This window comes from Orcinus orca, chromosome 16, assembly GCF_937001465.1.
Source record: "Orcinus orca chromosome 16, mOrcOrc1.1, whole genome shotgun sequence".
Taxonomy (NCBI): domain Eukaryota; kingdom Metazoa; phylum Chordata; class Mammalia; order Artiodactyla; family Delphinidae; genus Orcinus; species Orcinus orca.
Genome location: NC_064574.1, coordinates 46,683,357 through 46,700,921, shown reverse-complemented (window position 1 = coordinate 46,700,921; position 17,565 = coordinate 46,683,357). Strand labels below are relative to the sequence as shown.

At 45.8% G+C, this 17,565-nt stretch overlaps 1 protein-coding gene across 1 annotated transcript in view; it reads left to right on the top strand.

Moving 5' to 3' along the window:
• The window catches only part of CFAP61 (cilia and flagella associated protein 61), a 255,995-nt gene extending 238,710 nt beyond the window's left edge, over positions 1 to 17,285 (top strand). The window contains exons 26-27 of the mRNA XM_049699137.1: positions 9,416 to 9,506; positions 16,801 to 17,285. Of these exons, the coding sequence (XP_049555094.1) occupies positions 9,416 to 9,506; positions 16,801 to 17,001 (292 nt within the window). The 3' untranslated portion in view covers positions 17,002 to 17,285. The remainder of the gene's footprint in view (positions 1 to 9,415; positions 9,507 to 16,800) is intronic.
• Positions 17,286 to 17,565: the final 280 nt, after the last annotated feature.

The window sequence follows — 17,565 nt, the reverse complement described above, 5'->3', positions numbered from 1 at the left end:
TAGTTGAATTTTAATACATGATTTTTGGAAACTACAAACCTGAAAGCATAAACGTAACAAAGAAAGGGAAGGAACAGTTTGCAGTTTGTCATCGTCTCTATAAAAGCTTTATCAGTTAAAAAAACATATTAATTAGAAAAACTGTTGTTATGAAAGGTAATTATTTTAAATATGTACTAATCACAATCATTGTAAACATATATCAAACATGCTGTATATATTCTGTACTAGCGAATGATATTTCTACCAAGCAGTCCTTTAGAATTTAAAGAGCAATTCGTCTAACCAGAGGACTCGTGAGGTAGCAAAATACCTTGCTTTCTGGGGTTTGCTAGCTCCCGTGGCCTCGGTCTCACAAAAGGTAATTCCACTGATTCCTTTGTTCCATCCCCCCCAAGACTTCTGGGGGGCTATGTGTGCATATATACACTTTTTTTTTTTTCTTTTCCTACAGAAAATAGATAGGAAATGGCCATGGTTGTGAGCACGGCTGAGTGGCTGAGTGGCCTAATGCTAGCCTGTGCTCTCTGCAGCCTAATTAAAGGAAAATGGTTGTGCTTTCTATGAAGAGAGGCACAGAATAGGAGGAGGGGGCACAGGAAGGGAAGCTGAGCTCTAAGAGCTTGCCTTTCTCCACGGAATTAAACGCTAACCTCGCCTCCTCCTTTGAGTCCTGACTGTATCAAACAAATCAATGTAAATAGCTGGACAACTTCCAGGGCACTAGATTTCTCGTCAAAATTCAATTAATGCAGCCCCTGAGAAACCAGCAACATCCAAGGAAATACCGCAGATGGGCTGAAAGGGCAGGTACGTGGAGCTGGATGTCAACTGGTCCCCGGGCTCTGGGCCTAGAGGGCGGCCGGCCAGCTCCCCACTGCAGCCAAAGGTCTGGGCAGGTGATGTCACAACTTCAATGAGAATGGAAAGGTCAACTTAAATAGAAACAAAATTCTTAGCTATATAAAAATCATGCTATTTCTATGAGAAGACTGTTTCGCCCTGGCAAGTCAGGCAAAAAAGCAGGTCAGAAGATAATCTTGTCCAGCTGGGCGTTGGGGCGGGGGGGCCCATGTCCTCACCCCACTAGTTTCCTCTCTGTTTCTGCATACATCCTACCAAGGGCTGGGTTAACTATTGTGACTGATTGGCTCATTCTTCATAATAAACAGGCAAAAAGAGGGAACTCCACGTAAACCTTTTATTTAACTTCCATCAGCTCAGACCAGAATAAGCAGTCGAGGCCACAGTTTATTTGTTCCCACGTAACTCTCCAGGGCACGACAGAACTCCATGAAGGCTTGTCGTGAAGCCCCTCTTACCTTGATCCCAGCTAAAATGAATTTATAGTCTAAAACTGCAGCTACATGAGTTTATGCAGACACCCTGGAGCGGAGCAAAAGCAGTCCCTAAGAAGAAGAACTGCAGAATTATGCCACAGAAAGACTTTCAAGTACATGGCAAACAAAAAGTGTTTATTTTAATCATTTATTTGGTCTCTAACTCACACCAGAAAGGGTCTGAGGCAGCTTACACAAAGTATATGCAATAGGATAATTAAGAACAACAACAGCAGTAATAAGAATAACAAGGAGAAGAAGAACACAGTACACAGGCCCTCCGCCCTGCACCAGGCACACAGCCAGACCCCTTTCCTGCAGTGTCTCCGAGAATTCTGATAGTCATTCTTTGCGGTAAGGACCATCATTATCCCCATTTTACAGCTATGAAGACTGAGGCTGGGAGGTTAAAGCAGCCCAGCTCAAGATTACATAAGTTAACAAGTGGCAGAGCTGGGATAAAAAGAAAGGCCATCAGTAAAAGGGCAGCCACGGGCAGGCCAGCAATGCGAAGCTGAGCCCAGGTGGAGAGGCTGCGCCCTTCACAGCGCAGGTGCTTCTGCAGTGAACTCGAACACTTAGCTTTGGGTTCCTTCCAGGACAAAGCAAGGAGGGAAATGTGTATCGCTGGCTAGATTTGCAGGGTGCCTGAGAGAAATGTATTCCATTTCCTAAGATGAAGCACAGCTTTTCCTGGGCTAAGTGTCCAGGATTCAGAAAAACAAATGGTCAGCAGACAGATCTTTCAGAGAATCGTGTAGGAATAGCATTTCTGGAAACCAAGACTCCGGAGGCAGTCAGGTAGGACTCCAACCTCAGCACGATCTGGGCACCGACACAGACTCGGGACAAATGTGCTCTGGGATTCTGTGTTCTTACAGACTCGTGTTTGAGAGATAGCACATCCTCCTGGCACCTCGGCTCGGGGCCGAGGGTGTGTCCACTCACAGGCAAATAAATCACACTGGTTCCAGTGCATCCGGCAGACAGCAGCCTTCACACTCCAAGCCGCTCGGGACTGTCTCTCCTGGCACCTCTGCAGCCAGGCGGGGGCTCCCAGGGTGCCCAGCCGTAGGCAGTGTCAGCTTCTGGTTCCTGGCACACCAGCGTAACTGGCCAAACACCAGCTCTGCAGAGCCACGAGCTGACCAGCACTAAGAGAGAGGTTGCTTACAAGCCAGTCAGAAGATGGTGACTTCTGCCAAAGATCAGAATTTTGCTTTTAGCGCCAGGGCATCGAGAGGCATTTTTCCTTAGAGCAGTAAACATCCTTTATCTGGTGATGCCTGTTGTAGATGGCGACAACAACACTGTAGCCGAATTATATTCAGAGGAGACTTGGTTTTCTGTTATCTAGATCTTGTGCAGGTGACAATTACAACTGATCTCAAATAACTAGTCGGTTTTGCTTTGAAAATCATTCATCTTACCTTTCTAGATCTGCCTCGAAGCAATAAATGAACTAGATAGTGATTCTGGCAAACTTGAACTGGACAGGAAATAGTCACATCAAACTTCCATTTTGGTCTTCGGGGTTTTCTTGTCACAGTGCGTCACGGGGCTGTGTCTGCTTGTGTAATGTGTGGCATCCTTGAGTAAATCCACCAACCCAGAAATGTGTAATTTAATTTTCAAGCAAACCTAGGGCTAACTGGAAATGCTTATTTGTTCCTATTCTTATTTTTGAAAACTGTTTTGAAATGCATGAATCCACTTTCTTTTATGGGCAGAATAAAATGACCAGAATGCAACCTCACAGTGGGAACACAAATTGTTCTCCCCTGTCCTCTGCATTTAAGCCAACTCAGGCCAGATGGGGATGTGGACGACACCAGGGCTTTCCCATGGACTTGGAGGTGACTGTCACATATAGAAAGTAGTGTGTGTGTGTATGTGTGTGTTTCCACAAGGCTTACTTTGGGGACAGGTTTAAATCTAGTTAAAGATATGTTCTCATTCTGGGAACTTCAACTAAACACACTCTCCCAATTTATGTAGATTTAACTGTAAGAAAAGATTGTTAAGTAGATGTTGTGGAGTCTATTGGGTATCATGGCAGACAATGTATGTTCTCTCTTTGCTCTTCAGAATCCTGAGTTATAGAATGTTATTTTGTACCTAAAATAAATGACAATGATCCCCAGACTCCCGGCAGCCAAGGAAGCCATTTGACCGAACTTAGCCAGTAAATATAAATAGAAGTACTGTGTGAGATTTCTAGGAATTGTTCCTAAAATAAAGAATAAGGACCCTCATTTTCCCTTTTTCCATCCAAGAACATATCTATGATGACTGGAGCTCAGCAGCCATTTTGCTCTGTGAGGCCAAGGGCCCTATGGTTAGTGCTGTGGTCTGATGTCTATGGAACCACCATGCCAATCCTGGACACCCCACCTAGACTTTCTTTATATGAACAAAGCACCGCTATGCCTTTTTAAAGCCAGGGTTATTTTGAATTTTTTGGCAAACACTTGCCCGAGAGGGGTGACATAGAAATGCAGCGACAGAAAGGATGCAGATGTGAGGGCAGCCGCCCCACCTGGCCCTCCGCCCCGCCCCCGGCCCTCCACTCTACCACATCCACCCTTGTGTGTGCACTTTGGGGGTGGGGACCACAGTGCCCAGCAAAGCATCTGCCACCAATGGCTGTGATGGAGTAACAGCAAAGAATCTCCCCCCTAGGTTGTCCCCCTCGTTGCCACTTTGCAGCCACTGAGGTCAGCTCTGGCCGACGCCTCAGACAGAGAGGAGGGGAGAGCACGGCGGAGAAGGAGCAAGCATTCGCTGAGGGGTGGGCAGAGGCGGCAGAGAAGAGAGGACCAGACCAAAATGGGTGTCGGAGGGAAAGACAGAGGGCTTTGAAAGGCCTCACGGAACCTGTTAGGAAGGATGAACGAATGGACAGAGGATGGAAGAAGAAAGGAAGACAGGACAGCATATGTGTTTTGGGCACACATACTGGCCTGGGGAAGGGGACGGGGGCAGGTGGCTTCAGAGAACATGTTTACACACCTGCTTCTGTTACCAACCCTTCGAGTCAAGTCCCGACAAGGGTCCTCCGGCCCCGTGTTACTTGTGCCAATAGAACAAGATGGAGATGGGCTCAGAGCGGAGGAAAGCTTTCTTCTCTGATCACGGAAGGGAGGGGTGCAAGCCCCTGCCCTAGAGCACAGGCTCTCTGGGACAGGCCTTGGGCGGGACAGGGATGGGGACGGGACTGCTTTTAGGGGTCTCACCGGCGGGAGGGACGGGGTTCTGGGGGGTGGCAGGGTAGCTGTGCTGCTCCGGCCCCGGGCCCAGAGCTGGGCACAGCCTCTCTGCACACGCCCAGCTCAGCTAGGGTGTCGGTTCTACAGCTGGGAACTCTAATCCGACACGTTAGGTGCGAGGCATCTGCACACAGTCCCCCTCCGGGCAAGTGAAACTAGACTGAGCACAAAAGAAGAGTTAGACCTTATCACCCAGATTCCATCTCATTTTTCCTGGGTACCCCAGTGGGCTTTGCTGGTGACACCTCCGTGTCACCCAAATTGCTTAACCAGGACTGGTGGGCACACCACATGCCCACCGTGGCCCCATAGGTGAGGGATGCTGGCCGGGCTGGTGGATGGACCACAAGGGACTGCAGGGGCATCTGTCCATTGAGCTGGTTGCCGCCGTAGAACAACGAGGACCCAACGTGGCCAAATCTGACGTTTTAGAGAAAGGCCGAAACTCCAATTTCCAAATGCTGTTCAGGCCAAAGCAAAGACGTCTCTAGGTCACACCTGGCCCCCAGGGTGTCTGCAACCTGGATGATGGACCCTGTCGTCTGTCACTTCCTTTCTTCTGCATGTGGAGTGTCCACAGGAGGGCCGAGGTGCCCCAGCCACGCTGCAGCCCAAAGGCTGAGGCTTCCTGCTGGGTGTCACCTACTCCCAGGCCTGGCAGGAGGAGAATGTCGGTCCTCCACCATGAGTCTGTGGTGCTGTCAGTACAAGAAAGGGCCTGGACCACGAGAACATCATGCTCCCGGGAAGGTCTGTGGGCCCCCCAGCTGCAGTGCCCCCCAACCCCCAGGAGAAAAGGCAACTCTTGGGTGAGTTTCCAGCTTGAATAAACCTCTGTGCAGGTGTGAGGGGCAGCTGGGGACCCTCTGATCGGGTCCAAAAGCAAAAACTGACTATTATCACACTAAGATAAAATGAGAATGCTTTTCATTAAAAAAAAAAAAAAATCTTGGAGGGCAAGGTGTGTTTCTTCTCTGCCACTCTCTGCCTTTTCCAACTGTTGTGTAGTTTAGCATTTCCAGTTGCTCTTCTGAAACGCTCTCTCCTTCCCTACCTGCTGCTGAAGGGCCCTGGCCTTGGGCTTGAGATCCAGGATCTGAAAGAACAGCATTTATCCACCTATCTTTCCCCTCAGACGCGTCCTGCTTGTCCCATGGCTGGCGAGTGCAGCCTCACCGGCGTGTCTTGTCCATTTGCTTTTCTCAGCATCTGGCGTGGCCAGTGGCAGAGCTGGTTACCAGGTCCCTACCCCATTGGTGTGATGCTGTCCATCAACTAGGCCGAATGACCAGACGAGGACGAGCTCTGGAGAAGTCTGACCAATTCCTTAACGATTGCACCCCATCAACCAGAATGCTTAATTCGGTTCCACAAGTTGACATTTCTTGGGCCTTCTGAGAAAAGTGTATCGTTTGCAAAAGTCACGGAGAATCTAAGTCCCCCCAGATAAACCAGGCCAGCCGTGGCAAGATGAACAGAGACATTCACATCTTCTGTCTGGGTCCTGGAGCTTTTTCTCATGGCTGTTTAGAAATGAATTTCATGATGCGAACACCCAAGTCTACACAGCCACTTAGAAACCACACGTGGCCGTGCTCTTACCAGACAGTGTCTCCTGAAGATCGCGCGGCCACCAATGATGGAGGTCTTCCGTTTTGAATGTAAACTGGGAAAGAAGCGATTGTTTTCTATTTTTTAAATTCACGGTGTTCACGGAAATATACATTTCCCCAAAGGTCAGCACTAATGCCAGCTATCCAAAGCCCCCGGGGCCGTAAGGCAGACCTGCCCCCCACCCCACCAGCCTTGGCAAGGATTCCAGAAGCCCCTCTCCTTTCTATGGAGAAGGAAAGAAACTAAAGCACAGGAGCCATTCAGTTTGGGGGAAAAACTAGACCGAAAGCTTTTCCTAAAGTAAAACTTCTTTCTAACATTATATCAAAAGGAGACGATCTTCACTTGACTAAATGTTCTCATCCATTGCAAAATGAGTTCTGTTAAATTCAAAGCTCTTCCAATTTTAAGAATGAAGGCTGCCATGTTTCCAGGATGATTTCAAGGAGGCCCACAGGGGTCCATGCCACTCAAAATCCCCTCTTGCCCACCCTAAACGGAGTCACCGCACCAGCGCAGAAGCTCCCCACAGAGCGGGGAGAAGCAGGCCCAGGTATCCTCACCGGCTCCTCCAGTCTCCTGAGAACCAGCCTGTGCTGGACGCCGTGGGGACCCGTTGCCCACCATGCGTTAGAGGTCAAGACACTCCCTGCGTCAGCTTTCCCACACGGTCAGAAGTGTCCCACGCACTGAAGTGGGTGGAAGCCTTCAGGCCACGAGTTAGCTCCACAGAGGAGGTTTGCACTGGATGTGGGCATGGATGGCACTGGGGAGGTGCAGACGTGGACACGGGTCCTCTGGGCTGCCCATCTGGCAGGAGGGCCAGGGTGGAAGGTGTCTGGAGGGGCCAGAGGAGGTGAGAGCCTCAGACCCTCCACAGGGATGCTGCCGTGGAAACACACACGGGAGGATTGGGCGTCTGAGCAACGCAGGAAAGATGGCGACAAACATAAAAGCGCCCACTGGTCTCTAACTCAGGCATTATAGTGGTTTCAAGATTTGCAAGTCCACAACTCCCTGAAGCTTTTCTAGAAGCTGCTGAGACCTAAGAGGCAGGGACCATCCTGGCACAGCTGCGCTTGAGTGTCTGGGCTTAGGCATTACTGATGCTTTGGTCCAAGAAGCTACCGTCTGAGGAGATCAACATCACCCCTCTCAGTTGATGCCTTCCAAGGTGGCCGGCTCCGCATCAGTGCCTTTGCTCCAGGAATTAGATGGGTGTTGGATGTCGGCCTGGGTCTGTGGGGGCCCAGAACCCCAGCCAGAACCCCTATCAACTCCATTCATTCAGGATTCAGCAGCCTTGAGTCACTCAGACCTCTGACAGGTTTCCACGAGTGCCCCCCGGACCCCCTCTGCCCTCCCTCCAGGCCTCAGGGCTCAGGCAGACCACCCTTCCAGCCTGGGCTCACCCACGGCTCTCCCCCTGTTCCCATGAGGCTCGCTCTTTGGTACTACTGCCCATCTTGGAGCACTTTGCAGTGTTTTGTCGCCTATTTATTTAGCAGAACTTTATTCTATATTAATGAAAGACCAATCAGGGCCAGGCAGGATGGAGTGTATACCACGCTGTGTGCAGTTTACGCATTCATTATTCCTTCCTTGGTTCAGTGAACATCTATAGGACGCCTGTTGCACACAGGTGCTGAGCTAGACAGCCGTGGAGCTATCACACAGCACGTGTGAGTGCATTTCTGCCTCCAGGATCATCCTTCCTGCCCATCACCTTCCTAAGCTCAACCCCTACCACCCCACCCCACCCCCCACCCCCGCCCTGCTTATCTCTACTCCGCCTCCTTGAGGGCCAGGCACATTCCTGCCTCCGGGCCTTTGCACCTGCTGTTCCTGGAAGGCTCTTTCCCCAGAGCCCCACGTGGCTCACTCTCTCCCGTCTCTGTCCCTCGGGCTTTACTCACTAAGTCACTGTCTTAGGGGAGAGCCTTGCTCTGTGTCTCCCGTCCTGGCTTGATTTATGTTTCCTCCTAAGCAGTTCTTATTTGCATCCTGAACATGGACCTATTTATTGCTTGGATATAAGCTCCACGGTGGCAGGGATGTTTGTCTGTGTTGGTCCCTGCTGGTTCCCCAGTACCCAGAATGGGTATGCAGCCCACATTAGTGGAATTAATAGTTGGATGAAAATATGACCTGAAAAACAAAGTAGGTAGTTAAGGATGAAATTAGGTCCTATTCTGGTCAGGCGAACAGGTGATAGGTACTGAGCCGTGTGGCTGAGTGCCAGGTTGATTGTACGCATGCTTGTCACTGCCCCGGTCCTTTAATGCCTCGGTGTCCCTGGGGCTCGTTACCTCCTTCCCAAGAATTAACTTGTCTCGGAAAACAGAAGGTGCTCATCTGCACGTGGGCACCAGTTTTTCTTCCCCTGGACACACACGTGACATCCACTAACAGTCCCAGGAACGACAAACTCACATCCAGAGGAGCTCACATCACCCACGTGTCTCTAACCATGAAGGAGCGAAGTTTCCTGTTCCGAGACACTGAACATTAAGACAAAGTAAGAGTTAAAATACCAGTAAATGTTCCTGGCTCTTCCAAGAATGCATCAAATATTCAGCAATCCCCTGTAAATAAAGGATGGCCATACTGTCTTCCACATAAGAAAGCATGTGTTCAAACAGTTTTCAGGGCAAAGTTAGCAAATAGGGCCACCAACAGAACTGCTCTCTGAAGAAAGATTCAATTAGGCGTCCGTGCAGTTGCACGAAGGCCGTGTTGCAACACCGAGGTGGCCTGTTTTTCTGGTCATTATTAATCCAGAAACCTTAATGATGAACAACATTTGTGTTATTGTCTCCCCAAATTTAATTTGTTTATGCAGCAGTTCAGTTAATCCTGCAATCTGTTTTTCTCAAACGAGGGCAGATAATGGAGACACCGTTCTTTACAAGTCTTCAGGCTTTTAAATTCTGATAAAATCAGGGTTCTTCACTGGGTCTTGCCCCAGCTCTGAATTAAACCACTTTAAATGTAATTATGGAAGCTGGCCTTACATCAGGGACATCCATTTACAAAATTGATTGGCCATGCTGTTCCGCGAGCCATTTCATGAGCAAACGATCGCAAAGGGGCCAGAACCGTGATTTATAAAGGCAAAAAAAGCAGGTAAGTACTTTATCAGTGGTAATGAGAAAGTTTCCAACTAACTGAACCTTTTTCTTCCCTCACCAGCTACTTCATGGAGCCATGGTGCATGGCCCTCTTTCACGATCGGTTTATTGATCTCCGGAAAGAGTTACGCCAGATCTTATCCTCCAAGGAGGTAAGAGTGATTAACAGATATGTAGGTTATTCCTTGCAAATTAGAAGCAGTTACAGTTGTTGATCATTTAGACTTTTCCCTACATTCCCACTTTACGGTTTCACTTTGAAAATCAACTGTCCCTCACAGAAACAAACTAAGGAGTAGGTAAACGTAGATGGTGATATTTCAGGGAATGTGGATTGTTCCAATCTCTTAGGCGGGGCAGATTTGCTTTCCCCTTTTACAAGTACCTGTACTTTCATTATCCGCGGACAGTGAGGGCTGAAAGCGCGGTGGGGGTGGTATCTCCTTGCCCTCGAGCATGAAGGCTGCGTTCCTATAGTTTCTGTCCGCGTTTGCCAGCTGTTCGCTAACCCTTCGTGTGCGCGTGTTGTTCCAAAGGTGTCAGGAGACTCAACAGGTGTCGAAATGCACTCCTTTTATAACCGACACTTCTTTCTCCAAGCAACGTAGGATTAACTGGAAGTGAGGCTGCACACCCCGCAGGCTCTGTACTCGGCAGGAAATTGGACTCTGCCATGTACGTAGCAAAATATTTGGGAAAATTTATCTTTTTCAACACCTAGAGTCCTTACCGGAGTTGCAGGGAGTTTACATCTTTGGTCAAACGTGCATTCTAGACTCCTCCTCGATTCACTCGGATGAGAGCTGGGGCTCAGCTGACCTTCCGCCTCGTCCGACTGTCTAGACGGGCAGGTTCTGCGTCTCTGTGTCGCCTCCTCGTGGGTCCCCGGGGTGTGGGCTGCCACACCGGATGCACAGATGCAGCCCAGGTCCCCAGGCCCCTCGTTCTAGCCGCTGCATGCCCCACCTCACCGAACCACACAGGGACCCTCCGAGGTGGGTGGAGGCACTGTTGTCATCACCTCCACTTCACCCACGAGGAAGCTGAAGCCGAGAGACTTCACGCAACCCAAGGGTCTCCTGCTCCAAAGCCAGGGTTGTCGGCCCTGGACCACAGCGGTGGCTGGTACCCTCTCCTCATTGCCCCGCCCCTGTTCAGTTTCATCCCTGGGCGGGTCCAAGCTGGGAAACTGATGTAATTTTACTAATCAGGGGTAGATTCAGATTGGGAAACATAGGTTTAAAGTTTAAACCAAACTCAATTCTCTTTGATGCCCACAAAGATAGGAACCAGGCGGGGAAGCGTACCCAAGGGAAGCAGAGGGGCCGACGGCTAAAGGCCCAGGTCAGCCACGGCAAGAGTCATTCAAATTGGAAATGAGAATAGTAATGAGATAGAGAGATTTAGGATGTCACAGGTCAGCCAGGTCCCTGCACTTCGTTCGGGGCTGTGAGGAAGTCGGTCCACATTAAAACATGACCCCGAGCTGGAAGCCTGGTGCTCACTGAGCTTTGCTAAGCTCCCTCCCTCTTCCCTCCCAAGACAACCTGCAGCTCACCACTGCCCCATAAGAAGGAGTCATCAGTATTCTCGCTATTCCATCAACACTCTATGCCTAAACCTTCTAAACCCCAGATCTGAACTCCTCAGTTAACCTTTTGCACAGAGCCAAGCGGTTTTTGGTGTCAAGTTTAAAAGGGGAAACTTTCCCTTCATTTTCCCAAGCACACATCCTCAAACGCAATGGTGACTGCTTCTCATGGCGCCCGCTGAGACTCCTGAAACCTTTTAGGCAGGAGAACATGTTTGCCGTGGGTCAGTCTGTAGTGCGTAAACTCGACCTGGCAGTGGGCCCTGGCAGGAGAGCAGGGAGACTGCAAGTGGCCTTTGCAGAAGATGCTCTAAGGCTTCCCCAACCATCCTCATGGGTTCTCTACATTTCCAGAAAGGGGAACCTCTGCAAGAAGAGCCTCCGCTGGGGGACTGTTCTGACATCTGTCAAGTGCAAGGGCCACAGGAGGCGTTGGGGCCTGTAGTGGTGTCTGCCTGTAGCTCAGATACACATGGAACAGGGACTCAGAGAGCTTGCGGGGAGAAAGGGAGGGTTTGTGTGCGAGCACGGGGCACAGAAGAATGGCCCCAAGGAAGTGCCGGCCACCAAAAGTCAGAGTGACTGTGACAGGTATGGTGGAGACAGCCCAATAGTGGAAGTGGTAGTCATACAAACAGACATGCGGGAATTTCACTGAGGAGTCTGGTAATAGGAAAACAAAGCAGATAGCCTTCACTACAGAATAACAGTAATTCCTTTTATCAAATGTTGAGATGATGTAACCCACTTAATTTCACTTTCTACCTTGTCTTCAGGGAAGTACAGAAGTTCAATCCCATTAACTATGATGTCCTAGCACTCAGTTTATCAATTTTCCCCTCCCTCCACGTGTGGAGAAAGAAATAAATGACTATTATCTAGGACTTCCATAAGTCATATGTAGATTTTAAATGTGTATATGATTTATTTTGAAAACAAGATCCTTATAAGACATCTCAAATCCTTTTGTGGAAGTCAAAAGGGGAACGGCTTATAAATCCTCTGGTCACGCATCTAGCCAAAGAGTCACTGACCAAGGTGAAATTCTGTATAGTCAAAATCATCCTTCAGAAAGATGGGTATTGATAGAGTTGGGAAAAAATAGTTTGAAAATAATAGAGACTTTAATATCTCACTTTCAGTAATGGATAGAACCAGGTAGAAGATTAACAAGATAATAGAATACTTGAATAGCACTAAAAACCAACCGGACCTAACAGATTCATACGGAGCACTCGACCCAACAACAGCAGGATGCATGGTCTTCTCAAGTGCGTGTGGAACATTCTCCAGGACAGGCCACCAAACAAGTGTCAATAAATTTTAAAAGACTTAAACCATACAAAGTATATTCTCCAACCACGATGAAATGAGACTAGAAATCAACTAGAAAGTGAACAACAGATTCTTAAGCAACTTCTTTGGTTTCAAAGAAGAAACCAAATGGGATGTTAGAAGTACTTAGAGACAAATGAAAATGAAAACACAACCGACCAAAATTTATGGGATGCAAAGAGAAAACAGTTTTCAGAGAGAAATTTATAGCTGTAAATGCTTACATTTAGAAAACAGGGAAGCCCTCAAATCAGTAACTTAATTCTACTCCTTAAGAACTAGAAGAAAGAAAACCAAACTAGAAAAAGAAAACCAAACTAAACCCAATGCTAGCAGAAGGAAGGACTTAATAAACATTAGAGTGGAGATAAATGAAATAAAGAATTAAAAAAAAACAGAGGAAACTGATGAAACCAAAAGCTGGTTCTTTTAAAAGATCAACAAAATAAACCTTTAGCTAGATTAATCAAGAAAAAAAAAGACTCAAATCCCTACTGAAATGAAAATGGGGACATTTACCAACCTTAAATAATAAAGGTTAAAAGAGAATATTATGAACAATTGTATGCCAACTAAACAGATAACCTAGATGAAACAGAGAAATTCCAAGAAACACACAAACTACAAAAACTGACTCAAGAAGAAACAGAAAATCTCAAGAGACCTATATGACAAGTAAAGGTATTGAATCAGTAACCTAAAACCTCCCAAAAAAGGGAATCCCAAGACCTGACGGTTTCACTGCTGAATTCTACCAGACATTTGAATAAGAATTAACACTGATCCTTTTCAAACTCCTCAGACAAATAGGAGAGGAAGGAACACTTCCTAGCCCATTCTATGAGGCCAGCATTACCCTGATACCAGAGCCAAAGACATCAAAAGAAAAGAAAACTACAGAACAATATCCCTTATGAAGTTATGATGCAAAAATCTTCAGCAGAATACTAGCAAACTAAATCCAGTAGCACACTAAAAGGATTATACACCACGACCAAGATTTACGCCAGGAATGTAAGAGTGGTTCAACATATGAAAATTAATCCACGTAATACACCACATTAATAAAATGAAAGAGGGGGAGAAGTGCTATAATCTCAATTGATGCAGAAAAAGCATTTGACTAAATCACACATGCTTTCATAGTAAAAACACTAAAAAGCCAGGAACAGAAGGAAACTGACCCAACCTGATAAAGAGTATTTATGAAAAGCCTACAGCTAACATCACACTCAATAGTGAAGGACTGAAAGTTTTACCTCAGAGATCTGGAACTAGACAAGAATGCCTGCTTTCACCACTTACATTCAACAGTGTACTGGAAGTTCTAGCCCCAGCAATTAGGCAGGAAAAAGAAATAAAAGGCATCCACGTTTGAAAGGAAAACTACCTCTATTTTCAAAGGACGTGATCTTATATAAAGAAAATTTTAAAAAATCACAAAAGAATATTAGAGCTAATAGATGGACTTGGCAAAGTTACAGGATATAAGATCAACATACAATAATCAGTTGTCTACATTAGCGATCAATAATCCAAAATGAAATTAAGAAAACAATTCCATTTACAATAGCATCAAAAATATTAGAATACTTGGGAATAAATTTAAGCAAGGAGGTATAAGACTTGTACACTGCAAACCACAAAACATTTCTGAAAGAAATTAAAGAAGACCTTAATAATGAAAAGACATCTATGTTCATGGATTTGAATATTTAATATTGTTAAGATAGGATAACCTAAATGGGAAAAGAATCTGAAAAAGAATAGATATATGTATATGTATAACAATCACTTTGCTGTATACTGAAACTAACACAACACTGTAAGTCAACTATACTCCAATATAAAATAAAAATTTTAAAAACCAAAGTGCCAAGTTTTAAACTAAAAAAAAATATTGTTAAGATAGGAATACTATGCAAAGCAATCTACGGATTCAATGCAATCCTATAAAAATCCCCATGGCTTTTTTTTTAGAAATGGAAAAGTCAATCCTAAAGTTCAGATGGAAATGCAAGCTAAAACAATTTGAGGAATTTTTAAAAAGTTGAAGGATACACACTTTGCAATTTCAAAACTTAATACAAATCAACAGTAACCAAGACGGTATGGTACTTGCATAAGGATAGACATATAGATCAATGGAGTAAAATTAAGAGCCAGAGTAAACCCATTTATATGAAAAGATGTTAACATCACTAATCTTTAGGGAAATGCAAACCACATCATTAATCATTAGGGAAATGCAAACCAGGGCCCCAGTGAAATACCACATCACGCCCACTGGGATGGCTATAGTTAAAAAAAAAAAAAAAGAGGAAATAATGATTGTTGGCAAAGATGTGGAAAAATTGGAACTCACACATTGCTAGTGGGAATGTAAAATTATTATGCAGTTGCTGTGAAAAAAATGGTTTGATGGCTCCTAACAGCTTACAAACAGAATTACTATATGACCTAGCCATTGCACTCCTAGGTATATACCCAAAGGAATACTTGTATATGAACGTTCATAGCAGCACTATTCAGAATTACAAGATGGAAGAAAGAACCCAAATGCCCATCAAGGGACAGGTGGATCAACAAATGTGGACTATCCACACGATGGAACGTTATTCTGCCATAAAAGACATGAAGTGCTGATACAGTCTAGAAAGTGGATGAACCTCAAAACACTGAGTTAACTGAAAGAAGCCAGACATAAAAGGTCAAGTGTCGTCTGTGGCATTGTGAGGTGAGCTGCTCACAGATGAGCACGTTGGGAGGGGGGGGTGGTCACCCTGGGCGGGGGTGGTCACAGTGTCGGCGGGAGGTGATCACACTGAGAAAAGGTCACACCAGGAGAGGCAAATGTACAAAAATGAGTTTACGATCTAGAACAGTATTTGTGTTCCGTAAATTTAAAAACTCCATTATGTGACCTTACACCATTTACCCTGATGTTAGAACAGCATCATGCAACACGAGCCCAAAATCTTCTCTAATTTTTGTATATTCACTGCTTATGTTTGATACATTTTTCCTGAAAAATTAAGGGAGAAAGAATCTCAGATGTACTGCATACGTGCTTGGGCACTCAAATGTTTCAGTGCCTCTAATATTTAGTTCTGGGCATCCCTTGCCATTTTCTCTCTTACCGTCTTCGTTGAGCCCATTTGGAGTCCTGGCCCCCCACTGACTGTACTTCCAAGTGATGTGTGTATAATCTGCCACACCTGGCAGTGTCTCACTTACTTAATCAAGTGATAATTACCTTATGTCTCCATATAGTTTGAATCTAGTTTTCTAAGTTCTTACTATTAATAAATTAATGATCCAATAGAACTCTGCAAGTTATCCGCTTTTTTGTGGTTTTTTGCTGTTAAAAATAAAAAAGAATTATTGGAAGGTCAAATAAATATACCATCAAAGTCCATCTTCCTTTAGGGTAATTTTCAATTATTGTGGTGTTCAGAAAGCACACAGCTCAAATCTCAGTGAAGTGATTTTATTTCGGCCACGCCACATGGCATGTGGGATCTTAGTCCCCTGACTGGGGATCGAACCTGTGCCTCCTGCATTGGAAGCACAGAGTCTTAACCACTGGACCACCAGGGAAGTCCCTTTTTAAAAACGTTTTTTAATTTTTGAGTGAAGTGCTTTTTATAACAACCCTCCTATAGATGGGCAGATAGGTGATGGGGCAAGTATGGTAGCTGTAGAAACCAGGTAGTGTGTATGCAGGTGTCAAGCGCACCGTTCTGTCAACTTGCCTCTATGTTTGAATCCTTTTACTTTATAATAAAATGTTGGAAAAATCTCTACTGTATTGTAAACATGCACAGCATATGCTTCTCAACTTCAAATAACTTTATTCCCTCTGAGCCCCATCTTTAAAGATATCAATGAAATTTGCCTTTACTCAGAATTTATTCCAGGGTTTTAAAAATCCCATTTCTTGGGGACTGTAACCAAGTAAAGTAACCATCTAGGAGTTTTCATGTAAAAATCTTTAATCACCTCCTTTCTTATTTTTAAAACAAGCCTGATATACAGATCTTTTCTATCTGTACATTAAGAGCTTAAAATTAAGAGCTTAAAATTACTACCCTTGCTGAACCTTGAAGACATTATGCTACGTGAAGTAAGACAGTCACAAAAAGACAAATAGTGTTTGATTCCATTTACACGAGATGCCATAGAGAAAGGAGAAGGGTGGTCGCCAGGGGCTGGGAGGAGAGGGAGGGGAGTCAGGTGTTAAATTAAAGAGTTACAATTTGGGAGGATGCGGACATTCTGGAGATGAGGGTGGTCATGGCTGACAGTGTGAAAGCCCCTAACACCTTTGAATCTTACACTTAAAAATGGTTAAAGTGGTAAATTTTATGCTATGTGTGTTTTGCCACAGTTAAAAAAAATTTTTTTTTTTATGTAGAAAACAAAATGACCAACCTTGGGGAGTTTTAGTGAAACTGCCCTCTTACTGTGGAGCTAAGCCCAAGTAATTTTAGTATCTGGCCTCTTACCGTATTTTCCAGGAGGAAAACCTTCCTTCCATAGAAGAATTAGCCCGTCGGATCGAAGATGAGGGCATTAACCTGCCCGAGAAGCCCAGGAATTACCTCAGAAGAGTTTTCCAGGAAACCATCTACAGGCCTCTGGTGGAGAAGAGCATCCTTGACTATCTGCGCTATAATCATTACCACCTGCCCATGTACGCGTGGCAGGGCATCGTTTAGCGGTGGCCACGGCCTCCACTTGATTGCTTCCACTCGTATCGTTCCGGGAAGTGCTCCGCAGAAGCAGGAAACCTCTCTGAAGCCTGGCTGGACCGCCAGGCACCGTCGTGGTTCCCTCCTTTCTTTTCCGTGTCCACCGATGCCTGTGGTTTCCTATCGTCCCAGTAGGTGGCGCACGGCGGTGCGTCTGGATTCTGGGGCAGGGAGACGCTTTACCAACACCAGGCGTGTTCCTGGGCAGAATAACCCATTTTAGCAATAAAATGAGACCGTACTGTGTAAAACTTGTTTTTTACCTTGGGCGTGGTTCTGTTTGATTTCCTGAAAAGTCTTGCCGCCAATGCTGCTAGTCCTTTACATGTTTACCCGGTCATACTCGTGGGCGATAAAAAAGAAAATCGTGTGCCCAGGATGGAAAATGAGTAAAACAGATGACAGGAAATTATCTCTGTAATTTAACATCAGAAGGACTGATTGCACAGACAAGTTTACAGGACCTTTTGAAACGAGGAGGCTGCTCTCACGGCCCCTGTATTTCTACTTCCTGTCCCAGATCAGGAGCAT